This window comes from Pezoporus occidentalis, unplaced genomic scaffold (genome assembly GCF_034315485.1).
Source record: "Pezoporus occidentalis ecotype Australia unplaced genomic scaffold, CSIRO_AGI_Poc_V1 ctg20, whole genome shotgun sequence".
Taxonomy (NCBI): domain Eukaryota; kingdom Metazoa; phylum Chordata; class Aves; order Psittaciformes; family Psittacidae; genus Pezoporus; species Pezoporus occidentalis.
In genome coordinates, this window is record NW_026913856.1 from 3,987,085 (window position 1) to 4,007,764 (window position 20,680).

Consider the following 20,680-nt stretch of genomic DNA (forward strand, 5'->3'; position numbering starts at 1 on the left):
TATCTAGCAGTAATGTAGGAGGTAATTTTTTGTTTAATTATTCTCGAGAGTTTTTTTCAAGAAAATTAAAAATTATATGCTATAAATTTAAAATATTGAAAATAATCCTGAGAATTATCAGGCTGGTTTGTATTAAGGTAGTGGTGTCAAAATCCTCAATATACCATGATGAGTAAATATGTAGAAAGCATAATATTTGAGGCATAGCTTAAAGCTAACAATTACTTAAATATAATGCTTGTTTTAAGCAGCACACATTTATTTCTTTAACAAATAAACATTTTTAGCCTTCTTTCTCTGAAAGGTTCAGAATTGTCAGACTGGTTATAGAAGATGAAAAATCTAGAGGAGTTCCTTGACCTTTTTTATATCTCCCCATCCCTAAACTCCATCAATGATTTGAACTCTGACAGTGAGAATGGGAAGATGTAATTCTTCATGCAAATATCATAAAAACTCACGTTCTACTCTGGGCATCTCAAATTTTTATTTTTTTCATTCAAATGTAGTTCATGTCAGCTGGTATCATACATAAAGTACGAGGCTCTCAAAAGCTCTTAGGTTTATCTAACTCCATCTGTAGTGAAAACTTTGAAAAAACTCATATTCTACCGTTATTTCTTCTGGTTTATTCTGTTAATTGATTGATTGACTACTTCAATGCCAGCCAAACCACCCCGAAAGCTTTTAAATATAATTTGCTGAACTTCACATCATGAAGAAAGATTATAATTTTCATAACATATTTGTGCAGATGGACATGTGCATAATTGTTAGAAGTAATAACAAGGCATAGGATTGCTTTAGGAAATCAGCATTGGCAGCAGTGCAAGGAGGACATGAGGCAGAGAACAAATAAGGCTGACTAGGTGAGGATAAGTGTCCCATGTATATTAGAAGACCTTTCAGCCTTTGTTCTAGGCCAGTACTTTCAAGAAGGAAAGGTGTGAGTGGAAGCCTATGGCATATTGTACTTTGTCTCCCTGCCTATTTGATGCTCTGTTAAGGTAGAGAAAGATATTACTTGCTGATATGTTAGATACTTCATTTTTAAATGATCATAAATTTTTGCCAGCACTTAATCAGAGTAGGTTTACAGTGCAGAGGAAAAGTGAATATGCCAAACCGGTAGAACATTATGGAATACGAGATATTACTGTACAAAGAAGGACTGAAAATGGTAGGATTGCTTCTCTGTGAAACAGCTAATAGTTTGGTGCATTAGGTTGTTTTTCCAGACAGTGATGGGAAGAGTATAATTTGAAATTTTTCATCTGTATTTCTATCCTTATTCAGATTTAAAACTGTTAAAACGGAGAAAAATCTCAAAAGATCTGCTTCTGAAACTCATAGCTATGTATAAGTCCAAGCATATATAAATTCATGAATTAATTAAACACTGATAATAAAAATACAGCAAATAATGGAAGATATTTATTAAGACTTCTTTTTATAAAATAGCTGAATACTGTTTCCAGAGATAGTCATTTTCAGAGAAGATACTGTTTATTTCATAGTAGATCACTGACTGGTGGAATTCATATGAGGAGTACTATCCATCTCTCTTTTTGCTTGTTCACAAAGAGGGCAAATGATATGTTTATTTTGGATATATAAACTTGTTAATTCTTACTGCACTTTTCCATCAACCCAGCTGTTGATAGCATTTTATGACTGTATTTCTCAACATTTAGGTTTAGAAGACTCTTATGTTTCAGTTCTAAGTACTGTAGAGACTTCTTATATTACTAATATGAAACTTAACTGGCATCAAGGCAGCATTCACTATTTCCAAAGCAGTTTACCACTGTGACATTAATTTACAGTACTGAGCACTGTGGAAACTTTCATCAAACTAGGAAGTTAGTTTTGATTTGTTGCAGCACACAGTGGGTGTTCATAGCATATGTTTTTATTTAATCCTTCAAAGAGTTTTCAGGAAATAGCAGCTAGCATGTGATGAAATAATATCAAAAGACATTACTAACATTTTAACATTATATGGATCATTATACTTCATACATTTTGGAATTATGCTACATTATATTTATGGTTTCGGTTTGTTCTTGCAAGCCACATTCTGCTTGGTCTTATGAAATAACACATGTCTGGAACGGAGTGCAGTGGAACTAATAAGAGTCTTGTCTTAACTTGCAAAAGATTAAGCAACTCCCTCTAAAGATGTGCTGGGTTTAGAGCAAAGGCAGAGTTGGAAGAACTTGGAAAGAAAATGAAGAATATGTCTCTCCTTTAGTCAGGAATGCATCAGTTCTGCCATGCACGTTCCACCTTGTAGCAAAGAATTGAATGGAGTTGCTCCTTGACATTTTGTGATTTCATTTGTGACTGCTCATTAAAATATGATACGTCTTCTTAATGTCTTGTAAAGAAGGAAAGAAATACAGCACCTAATAAGCAGTAACTACCGATGTGACAACTACATGGAAACTCTCTTCAGATTCCCTTGTAGAATGTTCAGCATTAGTACGGAGAAAAGTCTGAGTAAAAAGTACAAACTTTTTAAAGGATCCTACTCCAACACCCTTTGGTAGTGCCACCCATGATCTCTGATGGGCTTGCCCTTAAACCTCTGCTGAGGAGAGGATTACTGTGTCTGCTATGGGAACTGTGGTGATGATTTATTCCATGTATTTTTAGAAATTTGATCAAGGTGTTTTAGTTAAGGGCTTTGTTTTCCTCTATGGTTATTTAAGTCTCTATAAGACAATTCAGTATATCTGTATTTCACATATCTCGGTTCAGTGCGTGAAACAAACTGGGGTGAATATGACACACTTTTTGGACTGTACATTACCAGATTAGGGGATCTGATCGCTTGGTTCCCTCCCTTGACCACTCAACATTCCTTCATTTTCATCATTGCTGGGGACAGCTGTCGACATGCTTGGTTTCTTGGTTTCAATGTTAAAAAAGGTCATTACATACATGGAGTTCTTTCCTCCAAAACAAGAATCCAAAACATCTAATGCAGCTTCTGTGGTTTGGTTTGTTTGCTATTTTTTTAAACCAAGTATCTCGTATATTACTAACCTGACTTGGATAAATGGGCAGGTTCATCTGCATATCCAATGTAAATGCTCACAGACTTTTTCAACAGCTCAGGCAAACTTTCCTTTGAGCGAAATATGAACAGCTAGCACCCTGGAAAATGAATCTCTGTGCAACACAACTGAGAGACTGTGTATCCATAGTTGTTACAGGTATAGGAAGCTCTTAGAGCTCAGGTGGCAGTAGACTGAAAATTACTTCAAGGTAATCTGTGAAATAAATTGTATTTTAGTGTTGAACGCCTTACATACACTGAGACGCTTGAAGTGTGTTTTGGATCATATAATCTCTATTACTTTTACCCAGGCTGTGACACTGATTTGATAACAAGATGGGAAACAGGTCAAATGCATGTACTGCTTCCTTTCAAGCTGTTGTTTTGATTTGAGAAAGCAAGATAAGTTTTTGAAGCTAAAAAAAAAAAAAGGGTGGACTGGCAGCTGGAGAGTCTGAAGATTCCTCGTACTTAAAACCCAAACTAAACAGAAAAAAAAAAGGCTGAGAAACAGACAGAGACTGGGGAGAAAAGAAAGGGCAATGTGGGTAGGAGCAGCTAGCTGAAATTCTATGGTCTGAGTTAAGCAGCAGGTCAGATTAGATGGTCACAAAGAGTCCCTTTTGGCCTCAACAGCTATAATTTTTGAAGCATAGTGCAGACTTCCCAGCACTGCAATTTCATTGTGACCTGGAGGGGTGAAAGGGTAAAGCCTCCATACCTATTCCCTGCCTCTCCTGCAACATGAGCCTGCCTGGATTCTGTGATGTGAAAAGCTGCAGGGTAGGAGCTGGACTGAGACCATAACTCATTTCACAGTAGCACATCTGCTGTATGATAATCACTTTTGGTCGCTGGCCACTCACACTATTCAGGCTAATAACAAGGAGGAGGAGGTCTCTATCCAGGGCTGGTTCCATGAGCTGTTTCCTTGAGGATGATGATGATGAAATAATGTGTTCAGGCAGACCTTTCAGGATGTCACTTCTCCTTACAGTGGTCTCTGTTCTGTTTCCAGTTACCAAAAAACTCATATTGCTACAGGTGTGTTCTTTTCACCTTTGTTGTTTCTTTGTATTTTTGTGGCCATGCTGAAAATCAGTACATTATCTTAGTCCTCTGCCATTACTTGTGTCAAGAACAGATCCTCAGTTTCACCTCTGCATATCCTGTCATTCTGTTCTCCATCGTTGTGTTCTCTGGTTTGCTGTTTACACCTATACGTAAACAGTTTGGACAGAAATAGTTCTGCAAGAGAAGGGTTTTGTTCTTTTAAGCGTATCACTCCTGTATGTGAAATTGTATGTAGCAACAGGATCATATCTTGGCAGTCTAAAATATTAACTTGCTGGAAGCTGTTGGAATGATGTCTTTAATGCCATCCAGAGATGCTGTTCCAAAAGAGAAATCCTTCACTTGAATGTTGAACAGTTTTCTGCCACTTTGTGCCATTGAAGTTGGGAAAAATAAGCAGAAGTTAGAACTAAGGACCCCATTAACAGGATTTTTGATGTGTTTAAGCAATGATGAATCTGATGGCTTGACCTTGTACTGAGAATAGCAAATGAAGGAAAAGATTAGAGACATTAATCAGGAGAAAGCAAGTGTTTGTCTGGTTGGTTCTAGGTTTATAGCCCTAGGTTTGTAGCCCTTTCTGATGTCTTAAAAAACCTCTGTGTGTTGCTTGGGGATTGGCTTGGTTTGTCTTTCATGGAACATGGTGAGGTTTGGCCTTCTACTGATGATCTGGCAGCTTGGTCTATTATGTAATTTTTTTCAATCAAATTATTTTGTGTAATAACTGTAATGTTAATGGAACTAAATGTTATGGTCGAGTTAAGATTTGTCAGCTTGAAAATAAACGTCTTGACTTCATTTCGACATTTCCCTTTCAGCATCAGTCCGTTAACCTGTCACACACTATAATTTCATTAAAACCATCATTTAATTGTAAGTTAATGTACAGCTATCTTTTATAGAAGAGCTTTACATACTGCCTGAATTATTTCAATGCAAATTTTCAAGTGGTATGATTGAAATAATATGAAACACTAAAAGCCCTCCAAGCCCCTGTTTACAAGTTCAGTAGTGGGAAATAAGATGCAACAACCATATTACTGCACCACTATAACACAGAGACAGTTTTTCCCATTATAATAAAAAGAAATAATAACTATTCAGTTATATATATATGTATACACATTTGTCTGGATGTCTTGTACCTGCAACATTGAGATGTACTTCATATGTAATTCAGAGAAGTTTCCATTACTGAAAGAAGGACAATGCGGATAGTTTAAGCTTTATAGAACTGAAGAAAGAATTAAAATCTACATGCTAATAGCTTTAGTGCTAGTCACAAATAGACTTGAACTTCACATATGGGACGTATAAAACTTATTTCAGAATAAATTCTGGTTAACATTCAACCTGATTGAATCTTTGGAAGCTGAGTTAATGTATTTGTTCAACTCGCACTCAAAAGCTTTTAAACAGAATATCACTTTTTTTTTTTTATTATTATTCATGATAATGTAATTCCTGCCTTTAATCTCTTCAGAGTTTCACATTAAGTCATGATATGCGGTTCAGGAGAATTTGGATCATCCATTAATCATAGTGTCTGTACTTTTGTGTGTCTACTTTTGTCCACCTCCTAAATCAGTCACTTGGCAGCAGCAGTGATCTGGGGATAGTTCAAGGTGTTTGACTGAAGGGGTCTTACTTATTCAACTCGTTTTCTGCTACAGTATGTATAGATTTATGTAATATGTGGCATGCTGAAACAAAAGTGATAGAAATATTAGCATAATCATTAAATATGAGCCTCTTAGTGTTTCCATTGGAAACGTAGGTGTGGATAAATGCACTGACTGATGACATATGTTTAGTGGAATAATTAGCTAAAAATACCTGGCTAATACAAAAAACCATGAGACAAGACGTAGTTGAGAATTCTCTTGTAATTAAAAATTTTCTATCAATCTAAGAAAATTTACCAATCTGCTTGCAACAAAAGACTGAATCAAGGTTTCATTAAAAAAAAATCTAAATTTTGTATTTTTTTAAGGTTTAAGAGCTTTTATTTATTTATTATTTTAATAGTCAGTGGGTGGTAGGAAGATGGAGGGAAGGGTTGAGAACTATACAGAATTATTAGTAAGTTCTGGATTCTGTCCTTTGGAGTACTGACACTGACTTTTGAAAGGACCTAATTATTTCTACCTGTAATAATGGGTTGTTTTTTTTCTCAACATGCCACCTAAGAGTGATTATAGTGATATATTTAAATTAATATTTAAAATATTTATGAAGTTAGGACAGTACAGAAACTGAACTGTGTATTCTATCCGGGTTTTGAAATAAGGCGATGTTCCCTATCCCTTTTTTCTGCTTTTTCAGCCAGAAGTCTGATTTGTTTTTCCTGGACCCACTCTGACTTTCCCTCTTTTGTCCTATCTTGTCTCAGCTCTTTCTTTCTGTCTTTCCCATCCCACGTTATTTTTCAGCTTCAGCCTTTTACACATTTTGTTCCACTCTTCCATAACACTTTTTGTTCTGTTTTTCTTTTGCTCTGCCTCTTTTTTAGCTTAGCCACAGCTCTAATTTCCTGCATTTAATATTAGAGTAGTGGGAGAGAGCTTCTGGCTTCCCCACACCGGCTATGTAGTCAGTTTAGCAAACTGCAGCTTAGAAGTAGCTAGATGTTCTGCTCCTGCAATGCTGGACTGGATTTGGTGACTTATGAGGTCCCTCTTTGTTTTAGGGGCTTGGAGGTTTCCCAGAAAACACTTGTAAGAATTTTTGAAACTTCTGAAAATAATGTATTTTTCCCTTGTTGGCCTGCTGGAAAATATGAAAGCATGTTTGCTGAACTTTCCCACGTAAGTTATGCCCCACATGGACATCTGTAATAGGAAACTTCAGTGAGAACAAGTAGAACTTGCTGAAGTTGGGAGCAGCAGCACTGAAGCATTGAAATGGGAAGTGTCAGGCATCATGAAAAGAGACTATGTTACCATCATCACCATAAGTAACAACCTTTAATTTAAGAGATAGATAAAAATTATACTATTGAGTCTTGAGTTCTTGAAATCCATTTATGTCTGTTCTGGGTTACCAACTGTGAAAACATTTGTGCATATGCCATGTTATTTTTTTCTGAGAGAATAGTTGGAGCTGAATATATATTTCTAAAAGCTGAAGAGAAATAATTAGTTTTCATTTCTGTGCGCAGGCTTGTAACTAAAACAAGATGTGGTATTTTAGCAGTCAGGTTTCTAATTGAATCAAGTTTCTAATGTTTGGTGTCAGTATATGCTATTGAGAACAAAAAAATAAAAAAAATGCAGAAAGTACAAACATCTATTATACTCTGATCTTTATGCACTGAAACAGACCTAATGGATGAATTGCTCTATTCTCCCTGATATTAAAAGAAAAATGTGCTTTATACTGTGATTTTCGTGGAAGCAGATGAGGCTATAGAGGCACAACGGGAATGACTATGAAAGAGACTAAGACCCCTATTGTGGTAACAAAGCTGTATGTAAATTTTGCTTTTCATTAAAGCAGAATTAGTTTAACCCCAGTTGTACAAAGGTTGCTGTTTTCTAGTATTTAGACAAACAACTTCCTAGTGTAAATTGTGTTATGATTTATATGAATCTACCTACTGTCACAAAGATTCCCTTAGAGAATATATATCTACCATTGTATCTCTATGATAAGAACTTTTAAAGTAGTTGTAAATACATTTGTATATTTATATTTTCATAAAGTTTATTATTGCATAAATTCACATCAAATATCCACTAGTAGTCAAATAAGGAAATTAAGTTCTTGTCTTGGTTTTTATACCTTTAATATTAACCACAAAAACAACTGGTAGGCCTTGTACTCCAGGCATATAGCATACACAACATAGTTACACAGTACACCTGCTAACAATGGGTAACAAGCATGATTTATAATGGCAGCACATGGAAATTAGTATTTGGGTTTATATTTATTATACACTCATGTGACTGCATACATGAATGTGCTGCAACTATAGTATTTGTGTTTGGGTGTTTTGAAGTGTTGGTTTCATGGTCTGAAGCAAGTTCATCTCAAATTTGCCTGTGATGACCACATTTATTTTGCATTAGTGGCTACAACTCTTAAACACATAAATTGGACAAATGTGTGTGAATAATCACTTTTATTTGGATATGAGGCCATATCTGCATCTTTAACTTATGCATAGGTTTTCAGACAGTGGTATATTTCTATAACACTTTGAAAGATGTAAAATACTATACATATTGATGCCTATTGCAACACCAGGTATAGGTTGACTTCGACTGATTATTTAGGTCATTCTTTGAAGGACACTGCACTTACACTAAATCAATGAACTTAGGAAATATTCTTTCTTCCCAGTTAACCTCACCCCATAGTCAGTGCTAATTTGCAGGCAGTTTAGTACAGTCATCATCAAACTTTACTTGCCCAAATTCTATAACCTTCCTAAAAGCATGCATATTTTTACTGGGGCCGACTGTCAGTGAATCAGCAGTGAGAGACATCCTCTGCTGAGCGATCAGGATAAATGCCTGTAAGAAACTAAATTGTATTAAAGATAAGGGGAGATTTTGGTAAGCAAAGATTTGGTTTTGTGATTAAATATGTATTATATTAATCTTAGCCTTAAAAGGAACATCTCTCATATTTCAATTTAGTTGCAATGTGTTGAGCTACCTACTGTGAAAGCTGTTGCTATTGGATTTAAAATACCCATCTTTTATGGATAACCTGGAGTTAGTTAAAGGGTAAATTTACACATATGCTCTCTGACCTTCGTCAAGTAAATGTTCCCATAACAGAAGTATGGCAGTATTTACTTAAGTTCTTTCTAAGTGTTGTTAAGAACAATTCAAAGCTGCTTAATGAACCTTGGGTCCTCCATTTATGTTAAATGTTATAAAAGGTTCATAAATAGGCAAACGAGTTCCAGCTTGTATCCAAGAGAGTTTAGAACATAGAAAACCAAATAAATATGATCTATTTCTTCACTAGGACATTTGGAACACTTCCTTTTTTTGAGATCTTGTGGAACTTACCTAACTGGTTGTTTTTTGAAAGGTTACTACTTTGTCAGCATCAGATATCTAAATAAAGTCATACACTCCACATTCATGTTTTTCACATTTAAAGACATTTGGTAGGTTGAAGTCCCCCACAAGAACAAGGGTAAGCAAACATGAAACTTCTCCCAGTTGTTTGAAGAGCCCTTCATCTGTAGCTTCATCCTGGCTAGGTGGTCTATAACAGACTCCTACCAGGGTATCTGATTGGTTGCCCTTTCCCCTCAGCTTCATGCACAAACATTCAGCCTTCTCACTCGTGACATTGAGTTCAAGGCAGCCAATGCACTCCCTGACATACATTGCAACCCCACCACCTCTTTTTCCTTGCCTATCCCTTTTAAAGAGCCTGTAGCCATCCATTGCAGCACTCCAGTTATGTGAATCATTCCACCACATTCCTGCAATGACAATTTCCCTGCTGCACAATGCCTTCCAGCTCTTCCTGCTTATTGTCCATGTTGCAGGCATGGGCATAAATGCATTTAAATTGCCCTGTGGATCTGGACTCTTAGCAGTGGCATACTAACCCATGGCTCACATCTAGCGAGCCTGGTGTTATTCCATTCCGCCTTCAAACTCAGTTTAAAGCCCACTCCATGAGCCCTGCTAACTCCTGGGTTAGAATCCTTTTCCGCCTTTAGGATAGGTGTGCCCCATCTGCTGCCAGCAGGCTTGGTGCTGTGTAAACCAGCTCATGGTGAAAAACCCCAAAAATTGATGCTGACACCAGTCATGGAGCCAGGAATTTATTAGTGATATTAATTAATTAACGTGAGACATTAGAGTTATTAAATAAGAGAAGAAACATTTACAGGTTTTTTTCATAATGTTTTCTGACAGCATTATAATGAAACCAAATCTAGAAGTATCTTAGTATCATAGATTTTTATTGCTAAGAAGAGTCAAGAGAAAGAACTATGACAGTGTTGTTATTGACTAAATGCATAGTAAAGAAATAAACGATGTTTTCTGTGGGGATCCATTATGGTAAACTTTCTTCTTTCCAAAGCAAGCATATGAATATATGACAACATGTTACTGAAACATGAAAAAGATGGTGACAGAAAGCAATTTTGAATAATGTCAATAATTCTGCTTTACATTGCATTATATGAGATAGTGTTTAATTTTATTTTACCTTTCCAGTTACTTACAGCAGGATATTTGTTATCTCAAAATAGTCTGTTTATGAAGTACAGAGAACTGTGATGGTAAAAAATAAAAAAAAACAGACAGAAAGTTCAGTAGCATAACTCCATGAGCCAGAGGTCCAGCCAAACCATGGCTATTAATCATCACCGTCCATTATTTACGGAAGATTCATTCATTGTTCCATAAAGGTATCTAGAGGGTCAATTAGAGACAACAGACAGGATTTTTCAAAGACACAAGAGGGTCAATTAGGCCCTTCTTGTAATTTTCTGCTTTAACAGCAAATGCCAGCCTATTCTGCAACAGATACAGTGGAGTTTAGAATTAAATAGTGTGGATTTTTTTTTTAAGCTGTTACTTTGCAGCCAGTATGAATTGGAGTATTGTCAGTCCTTGATCATAACAAAAGGAAAAAATTATCACTACAGTTGATGAGAAGCACAGGTTTGTTTTTTAGAGTCAGAGCACTGCGAGTGCCTGGGAAATGTCTGAGATAAAACAGTCTGTACTTTCCATAGAAGTGAATTATCTGTCTGAACGTAGGACCAGACACAAATAATATTGCTAAATACCAGCATTAAAAAATTAAAAGCATTTGATGCAGAATACTGTTTGTAATTATTTTTGCATCAACTGCTTGATAAAACCCAAAATAAACAATAGGTATGAGGTCTCAATATAAACAATTACAGTGGCATGCATCAATGCATTGGCAGTTCTTTCAGGACAGAAAGTAGGAAATAACACTAAAACATAAGTACACATGTTTCAATGAACAGACATATATACAGGTACACACACCTCAAAACTCTTCCAAAGTAGCAGCAAATCTTAGTAAAATAACTAGCTTATTCTTTAGCTGAGAGCAGAACTTCTTCAATGGGTGTAAAGCCACCATGAACACGTGTATCAGACGTACAGTACCTCTAGTGCAGTTATTTTTCTTTCAATGAGTTTGTCTTTCCATCAGAAATGGTTGTTAGTGATCGGCATGCTCTGCTGTATAGATCTGAAAATACTGGGCTATTTTTCTCCTCTAAACTTTCATTCAATTACATTGCCACTGTTTTAATTTAAATGTTGCTTGAGTCTGTTTTAAGTGAAAGCAGCCTCTACAAATATAGTGTATTACTCTTGTACAGATTTTTATCTTTACAGATTTTTTTTTTTGAATGTCTGAATATTTGATGGTCTCCTGTGAGAGTAAATCTCACAGTGTACTACATCAGTTTGATCCTCACTGTCCTCTGAAACCTCCTATTCTCTGTAGGGTTTCAGCAGAGAGTTCTAACTAATGACTTAGGACCAAATTCTGCCCTTAGATGCAGGCGTGTAATTCTCACTGATTCCAGAGGGACTTCTATGAGCATATCTGAGAGCACAATTTTGTTCTTAGTATGTGAAATTATAGCACAAACGGACAATAGAATCTCATGCACATTCATCTCTGTGACCCCAAGCATACAGGAATGTGATACTAATCCACCTGATTTTCTCTTTGCTCAGTTTGTGCTGTTTCTTGCAGATCACCCCAATTCTTCATCTGTCACCTGAGTCTATCTTTTTTATATTGTTCAGTGGTCAGAAGTTTGCTATAGTGGTGCTTCAGTGAAATTAGTGACATCAACACAGATGTTTCTTTAAGTAGCATTAGTAAAAAAGACACTTGTAGAAGATGTTTTTTCTTTTGCTGGGAAGTCATGGTACATGAGCAGTCTTGACCATATTCTGTAGGGAATTAGTTTACAAAGACAGAAGACGCAGACAGATATGTGAGTGCCTGTTTGTATAGTGTTTTGATACATATACATCCACAGAGAAGAGAGGTGTGCTTGCATCACGCTTTGCCTCTGTAACAGTATGATGTGATGAAGCATTTGGCCTACATATGAACAGAATAGATATCTCCTCTTTTATCAGTCAGTCTCCAGATCTAAGATCAGATGTTACTTTCGTCATTGTCCCTTTCAGATTCTTTAGAGGGCAAGAAATCAGTTATTAATTTTGAATTTCTTTTTTTCCTGCTTATTTTTTAAACAAACTCTTCTATATTAAAGATTTGTAATTATTTTACTATTTCATTTTCAGGAATAGAACTAGTATTTCTATGAAAAAAAAAAAAAGAAAAAATAAAAAATTGGATCTAGTTCAGTTATTGCTAATAGCTATCTTTTACACATGTTGATTACTGAAACAAACTGTTAAAGCGTAGGCTGGCACCAAATTTGCTTATCATCTACTGTTTGCACTCAGACCTACATATAAGAGAATTGATCCACTTCTTGCATTTTCATTGTGGCAATTTGTCTCATTGCTAAAACTCTACACTTGAGGTTTTGTATTTCTTGAACTGATTGCTTATTAGGCTGCTGCTTATTTGTTTTGGATTTGTGCTGTATTGACTGCTTACCCCTTCTATTGCAGTCTTCAGCAGATATATTTATCTTCTAGGACAATGTTATGGAAGACTAAACATTTCCAACCCAGGTATTCAGGCACATTGTATTTGCTTCCTGACAACTCTATCCAATAGACCTGAGTCTTTGTGCTTTGATTAACACAGTTCTTCACCGAACTCAAACTGGTTTAGATGTATCTGAGGAGTCCTAGACGTCTTCAGCATTCACAGAGTTGGTTTTCTTTAGTGTATGCCATGATTTTAATTTAATAACTTTTATTTTGTGGCATGCTGCCATCCATGTCCTAGATGTCGAACATCAGACTTAGTTAAACCTTTCAGATTTTGATTCCATTTCAGTTTTTTAAGGCATCTCTCTGTTGTAGAAAATTGCCTGTCATTAGTATCTCCCACAGTGATTATAGTGTCCACTTTAGTTTTGGATTCAGCTCAAGACAGAACAGAATCTGTATTGCGACTCACGCAGCAGTCCTCATATAATGAATTACATTGTTTATAAAGATCCCTGTTTTCAAGTTGTCTGCTGAGTCTTTAGAAAGCTAATCACTTATCCACTTATTTCTGAAACTATTTGCAGAATCACATGATTGTCTGGGGAAATCTAATTTATAATTTTTAACATATAATTTATACATCACTTTGCCAAAGCTTTCTTTAAAATCTGTTTTCTGATATGAATTGGAATGATTGGTGATATTAATTTTGCTTTTTTAACCTGAAACTGCAGTTGAACACATAATCTGCAGTGATTTATGTTTACATAATGTTCCATTTTCCTATTTGTGTAATATCTGCAGGCAGATAGTCATTTTCTCAAGCTGGTTCATTAATTATATTTATTAGATGGATGTCCTTTGTTATTGTTTGGTAACTTATATATTGATCTCTATTACATGAAATCTCAGTCTTTGCTGTTCACTAACAGTTGGACAGAAAAGCCACATGCAATCCCAGGCACACCTATAGGTTGGGCAAAGAAAAGATTCAGAGAAGCCCTGAGGAGAAGGACTTAGGTGTGCTGGTCAATGAGAAAATGAACATGAGCCGGCTTCAGCCTGCGCTCGCAGCCTAGAAAGCAACCGTATCCTGGGCTGCATCCAAAGGAGTGTGACCAGCAGGTCGAAGGAGGTGATCCTGCCCCTCTACTCTGCTCTCGTGAGACCTCACTTGGAGCATTGTGTGCAGTTCTGGTGTCCTCAACATAAAAAGGACATGGAACTGTTGGAACAAGTCCAGAGGAGGCCACGAGGATGATCAGGGGACTGGAGCACCTCCCGTATGAAGAGAGGCTGAGAAAGTTGGGGCTGTTCAGCGTGGAGAAGAGAAGGCTGCATGGAGACCTCATAGCAGCCTTCCAGTATCTGAAGGGGTCCTATAGGGATGCTGGGGAGGGACTCTTCATTAGGGACTGTAGTGATAGGAGAAGGGGTAATGGGTTAAAACTCAAACAGGGGAAGTTTAGATAGGATATAAGGAGGAAATTCTTTACTGTGAGGGTGGTGAGGCACTGGAATGGGTTGCCCAGGGAGGTTGTGAATGCTCCATCCCTGGCAGTGTTCAAGTCCAGGTTGGATGAGGCCTTGGATGACATGGTTTAGTGAGAGGTGTCCCTGCCAACGGCAGGGGGGTTGGAACTGGATGATCTTAAGGTCCTTTCCAACCCTAACTATTCTATGATTCCATGATCATCTGAGTTCAAACATAACGGTTTGCACATGCAAACTATCATCAAGTAACCCTTGGATATCACTACTCACATTCACTGTTACATGTTTTATAACTTACATATGACTGTGATGTCCCTTCCCTAGTGCCTTGCTTTTAAGGATTGTTATTATTTACCAAGTTAAAATAAAAATAAAATCCTAAAACATCAGCATGTAGTGATGTTGAAGTAGGTGGATTGGTACAGGAAGATCTCTAGCAGCTCATCATAGTGAGTATGTAGTGAAAGTATTGAAAAGGTTCAAGAAGCAAATCACAGAGAAGAACAGAAATGACAGCTGCTTTGCACAAGTGCCACTTAACAATGAGAAATATTTTTGTTTGCATCTTAGTCTGAATTAATTTTGGGTGAATTCTGTATAGGTAAAATTTTCAAATGGAAAAAAAAATAAGTCTGTGTAAACTTATGGTGAACTGGAAACAGAAGCTTTTTCTTATTTGGAACATTTGTAAAACAAGGATAGTTATGTTTATTTGGATTCTGTAATGCTCTGAGTTTCACAAAGGAGACCACCTTGAGTAAAAGGCAAGAATTGTCATTCATTAGAGTAATTTCAAATAAAAATAGGGAAGGTGCACAGACAAGGCTCACTCCTGGTTCGTTGCTCACATTCATAGTTTCATTCAACACTGGTGTTTGTTTACCAATTCAGTGACATACTCAGCTCTGAAATAAAGGTAATGCAAAGCATTACTGTGTTCTTTACCTGCATTACAGCAAGTAAAACCCTGAATACATAGTTAAGAAATAACAATAAGCTTACTTTGTTGAAATTATTTTGTCTGTCCCAAGGTTCTCCACATTACATATCATATCTGCTGGAAAGTGTTGGGCCTCTGTGCAGGCATGTTTTGACTGCCTATGCTGTGTTCCTATTTCTTACAGTGTCCCTGTTCCAGGTATTTCATCAGCTTGCTTTGAAAAGGTAACATAGCAAAACTGTTCCGTCAGACCTAAAACCATGCAGGTAAAAATAAAAAGGATGCAGAAGTGTCACTCAACTGTTTAGCCTGCTAGAGAGCAGAGTTTTTAAGTGCTGCATTAAACCTTTGTATCCACTGAAGTACCCTTCACCAGCTATCTGCACATTGCTAAAATCCTTCACAAACACTTTTTTATGGTTAGATTGAGCCACTCTTGCTTGAGCTGAGAAGTACCATATGCTTCAGGTAACCTCTCTAAAGCAGTTGCCAGTGGGACTACTTTTGTAAATGCTCACCAGTGTGAGCAGAGGTTACACAATCTCACCCATGGTGAATAATAATGTCAAAGAGCCATTAGCAGTGTGGAGTGACAAAGTGTGGAGAGATCCATCAGCTCATCCTGTGTTTAATGAAACAGAAATGAACATCGTATTGCCCTTGTTTTCTGTCAGATTTTCCAGGTCTCCATGAGGCTTATTAATCTTAGGGTGTAATGGAAAATGTGTTGCTATGTTACATAGTACAGCAGCCTTTGCGCTCGAAGGATTGAAGGTATTATTAGTCTTTGTCTTATTTACATACTGTACTTCGGTGCGTGGTACCATCGCTGCACTTAGAGCACAGTGGAGAGTGCAGTTATAAAATGTTTGTGGATTTCTGAAGTGTGTACTAATGCATGCAACCAGATGGCTGCATGGTAAGTCATCTTAACCTGAAGTAATGATCAGAAACCCTCTTTTGAGAAGCACTGAGAAACCTTGGAAATTGTTACAGACCTTGGAAATTCACTGTTATAAAAAGTGCAAAATAGGAAGACTTGATTGATAACCATGTTTTAATGCATGCCAGAATGCATGTGTCCACATTTCTAGAAAAGAACATTCAGGCTCTTATAAAAAATGTAGAAAATGAATGGATAAATGGTATGATTATCAGATACTGATTTCAATAAGTATATAATAAACTTTCTCTACCACTTTTAAATTTAAGGGCCAGTTTCAAACATTCTAGGAAAAAAAAAGGAAAGCTGTTATTCCTGTTAGGAAAAATCCTAGCTTCCAGGGACGGACAAATAATCCAAGTTGGACTGTATGATAATAATGTCATCTAGTAAATGCTGCTGCAATGAGGTTCTTGTGCTTCATTTTCAGCATGTATAGGCATTACAGTTATCAGGATCTTTGTACAGATTCAGCTTTCCTAGAGACAAGAAAGTGTTGCAGAATGATGCTTATGATAGTCAGAAGATATATTACATCTTTGAATATTAGTTTATATTTTAATAATATCTTTTTTATTTCTAAATAATTAATAGCAGTGACATTCCAGCTTTTGTGACTCATGCAGCTTTGGAAATAACAGAAATATTGTGTGTTTAGAAGCAGCAATGGAAATACTTGCCTTTGGTACATTCATTATACAAGCAATGATTTTTTTCTTTATTTGCCCTTTATTTGGCAGCAGACTTTATCAGCAAGGTATGCGCTGATGCAAGTTTCAGGAAGAATCATTTGCACGGAGATGTTGTGGTAGTACTCCTCAAATGTTACTGAAGTCATTTAGGTTTGGGTGGAGCCTCCTCAAGGCTTCCCAACAGTGCATGCACAAACCAAGGCTGCATCCCCCTCTTCTGCTGTAGGCAAAGACTGCTACAGAGGAGGACTGGGACTCGATACACTTGCAGAGTGCTGGGTTTGCTTGCCCCTGCTGATCCTGGATTGGGATGGAAGAAGAACTGTTGGTAACAACAGAGATGTACTGGGATTTCCACCAAGTCTCCCTGCCCAATCTATCCACCATCACAAATTCCTCTGTGCCACGTGTCCTTGAGCAATGTCAGTGGTAATAATGATTGGATTTCAAGTGCTGCATATTGGTGGCAGAACCAAAGTTAGGGTGTCCTCAGCTGGCAGCTGCCTTATGCAGTTATTTGCCCGTGCCCAGCATTGGCCAGGATGCTACTTCTCATGCAGAATGGCTTATTTTTTTTCCTGCTTGGAGCTCTATTCCTTTCTTTTAGCATGGAGGACAATTATGAAGTAATTTGCATAACATGTACACTTTGCCAAATTTTGAAAATTGCCATGTTTGAAAAGGAATTCCTGCCATTCACAGTGCCACACTGATTAATCACAATTAAGGACAATGTCGAGCACTTTTATTAAGCTTCCAGGGAGCAGGAAAATTAACACTTCCTGAAGAGATGAGAGTAATTCCATTAGCAAGAATTCCCACTTAAACTGTGCTACTTTTGTGCCATTTTAGAAATAATTTTCACACCTTTGAAAATGTTCTTATAGCTGTATACAATTTGCCTAGAAGTATGTTGCCATTACATTTGCATTCCAACAGCATCCTATGAGAAGTTAATTATGTGGGGTTTTTACATAATATTTTCCTGATGCAGTCCCAGTTTAAGTAAATGCTGATATAAAAACATCACAGTTTGAAAGACACACATACCTATCTGTGTGTTTTACTGTAAGCCATTTGTAGGACCAAAGATCAGACTAGAAAATTGTCCTTATAGAATTTCTCAATTTTTGGGATCTCTCTGCAGCTTCCTCAACCTGTACTTACTTGACTAGAAGGAATGTCAATGCAGGCTGCTATGTAATGTCTACAGGACAGCGCAACTATTTCCTTTGCAAGTGGTACAACTACCTGGTGGCAAGGCTTTTACACCAAGTATTTAAAGAAATAGTAAATTATTCCAGGATGGAAGGAACCACTATATTTTCTGTGACCCCAAAACTGTTCACACATTAGAGGTGGGCTGTCAGATAAGTACTCCCAGGTTACTAGCAGAGCAAGGAATTGCTCTTCATTCTCTTGTCACACTGATTTTCAGTTATTCCCTACAAAGCTGAACACAAAATGACATCTTAGAAGCAATCTCAAGTTCACAATTTCTGTCTTGTAACCTACCTCTCCCCAAAAAGTCTCTAAATGACTGTGCCAAAATAGCATTTTAGCAATAGGACTGCATTTAATCCTGTTTTATCTTGTATGTAGTGACTACTAATTGAGAAATAAAGTGAGTGAGAATGACCCTCTTGGCTGGTGATTGTGGCTTTTACCTGGGAAGTGGGCCACTGGGGTTTCAGTACCTGCTTCAGTGAAACTTTAATTACTTACAGAAGTGGAATTGTATCAAGGAGAGGAGCAAGAGGCCCTCAGCCACCACATGGCTATCAACCAGAGACAGGCAATGCCTTCCAATCCCCCCAGGCAGAGAAGGGAATTAAACCAGGTTACTCCCACATCACAAGAGGAAGATGCCTCTTTGACAGAATTGTGAATCTAACCTCGTTTTCTGCTGCTTTTCTACACAAGAGCCAAAACCAGACTGTTTTATGGTGAATTATGTAGGGTTAGTAGGTTGTTTGTTTTTTTTTTTCCTGTTTTGGTTTGCTTTGGTTTAGTTGGTTTGTTTGGGTGTTTTTTGTGGGTTTTGGAGGCTTTTTTTTAATTTTTATTTTTTATTTAATTAAGCATCAGGGAAATTTATTTCATCATTAAAAAATAAAGTTTGGGGTTTTAAAAAGAGGTTGTTTTATGAGAACTAACCTTTTATTCCGTTTTCTTATATCAGCTGAAAGAAACTCACTATACTTCTAATCTTGCCAGTGAATTTAGGTATAGGTAGTTTGTACTACACAATTTATATTCTGTGCAACACTAGCACATCACATTACTTAAAATGTAAATTTATTTATAAATATGCACACATATATAGTATGTGTTTATATTATTTTAGATTTATGTAAAATATATCGATGTCTTGTTACAATAAATTCTGTGAAATTGCTAACAGCTTTCTGTTGAACTGTGGCCACGTGTAAAACTTCTTAGGAGTTTCCCTTTTCTTCATCATTGTCTCTGTGGTGTTTAGTGTTACAAACCTGTTGTTTTTCCTTTATCTTTACAAAAAAGAACATTATCATAATTTGAAATATATAATATAATAATATGTTTAAGTTATCAATATGTGATATATACTAGCACTCATAAAAGTAAGATTTCTAGATAAACACCAGTAGAAATCTTTTTAACCACATAAAAAAAAAATCAATTTTCATAAGGTCACATATTTTTACTTCTTTTTATATACAAAGACTATATTAAAAGAGAGATTAAATTTTACTCTGCAACATAAAATGCAAACAGAAAATTATTTTTCATTTTTCAGGGCAAGCAATGGATTATCATTTATTTATGAGACTTTTTTAAATCTAGAATATATGGAAATATTCTCTTGAAGCACAATGTAATATTGAATTGGGAATGTTGTCTGACAGTTTTCTTCTTACAATTGCATAGAATGATTCTACTGTATGAATTTTTAAAAGAGGCTTCAATATACTCTGCATTTGAAAGGGAGGAAGTAATCAGAGTAATCTTGAAGAATCTTATAAATGTGCCTCCTCTATGTCTTTGTTCTTCAAGCAAACTTCTGCAGAATAGACCAGGCTGTAGCACATTTTAACGCCAAGGGAAAAGTCCAGGTATTTTTCACTTGTCCCACTATGTGGCCGCATGCGAGAGTGGTCAAAACACATGCTGACTCATTTCTTGTGCTTTTTCATACTCCTAAGGGCATACTTCTAACACAATCAGTACAGAGGGCTGGATTTTAATCAGAGTGTGAATCTGAGGGTGAATGGGTCCAGCATTTTAAAGGTTTTGTTACTTTTTGGTTGAGAATGTATAGTTAAGAAAGTACTTTATCCTCCAAAAGTTTTTATCACTAAGGATAGCATTTTTCCGTGTAATTGGGTATAACTTTCCTTGTTGTCAGAGGAAATTATCTGAAGGACTACTGAGGTAGCTGTGCACCTCCAGTATTTCAAGTCCATAGGTGCCTAATTGGAGGGATCCCTAACAAGTCCTGTTAAATAGCGTGTGCAGCTACTATAGCAGATTTATGGCTAGCATGAAGCGTATGTTGAAAGCTGTAGTTTGTATCAGAGACCAGAGCTCAGCCAGTTGCATTAGTTTTCCTAAAAACCCTAGTGTAAAAAAGGCCCTGTGAAATGCGGAGTGGTAGTAAGAGTGAAGGGGAGAACAAAAGATGCAAAAATTGTGTCTTTATTCTGTGATCTACAATAGTATACCGTAGAATTCAACATTTTTGGTATTCAGAAATTATAGTGACAGAAAATTGTAAAGTTAACCTATTCATTTAGGTTGATATGAATTTTACATTTAAATGCTTACAGTTTTATATATTAAAAGACTCCTTAGAGAGAAATGAAGCCAATT

The 20,680-nt window shown here is 36.5% G+C and overlaps 1 protein-coding gene across 8 annotated transcripts in view; it reads left to right on the plus strand.

Annotated features, from left to right (window-relative positions):
* The window catches only part of WWOX (WW domain containing oxidoreductase), a 524,801-nt gene that overhangs the window by 186,503 nt on the left and 317,618 nt on the right, over positions 1-20,680 (plus strand). The window contains exon 9 of one of the 8 annotated variants that reach the window (XM_062618293.1): positions 12,799-12,834. The exons of the other annotated variants lie outside the window; for them this stretch is intronic. Within the exon in view, the coding sequence (XP_062474277.1) occupies positions 12,799-12,819 (21 nt within the window). The 3' untranslated portion in view covers positions 12,820-12,834. The remainder of the gene's footprint in view (positions 1-12,798; positions 12,835-20,680) is intronic. 8 annotated transcript variants of the gene reach the window in all.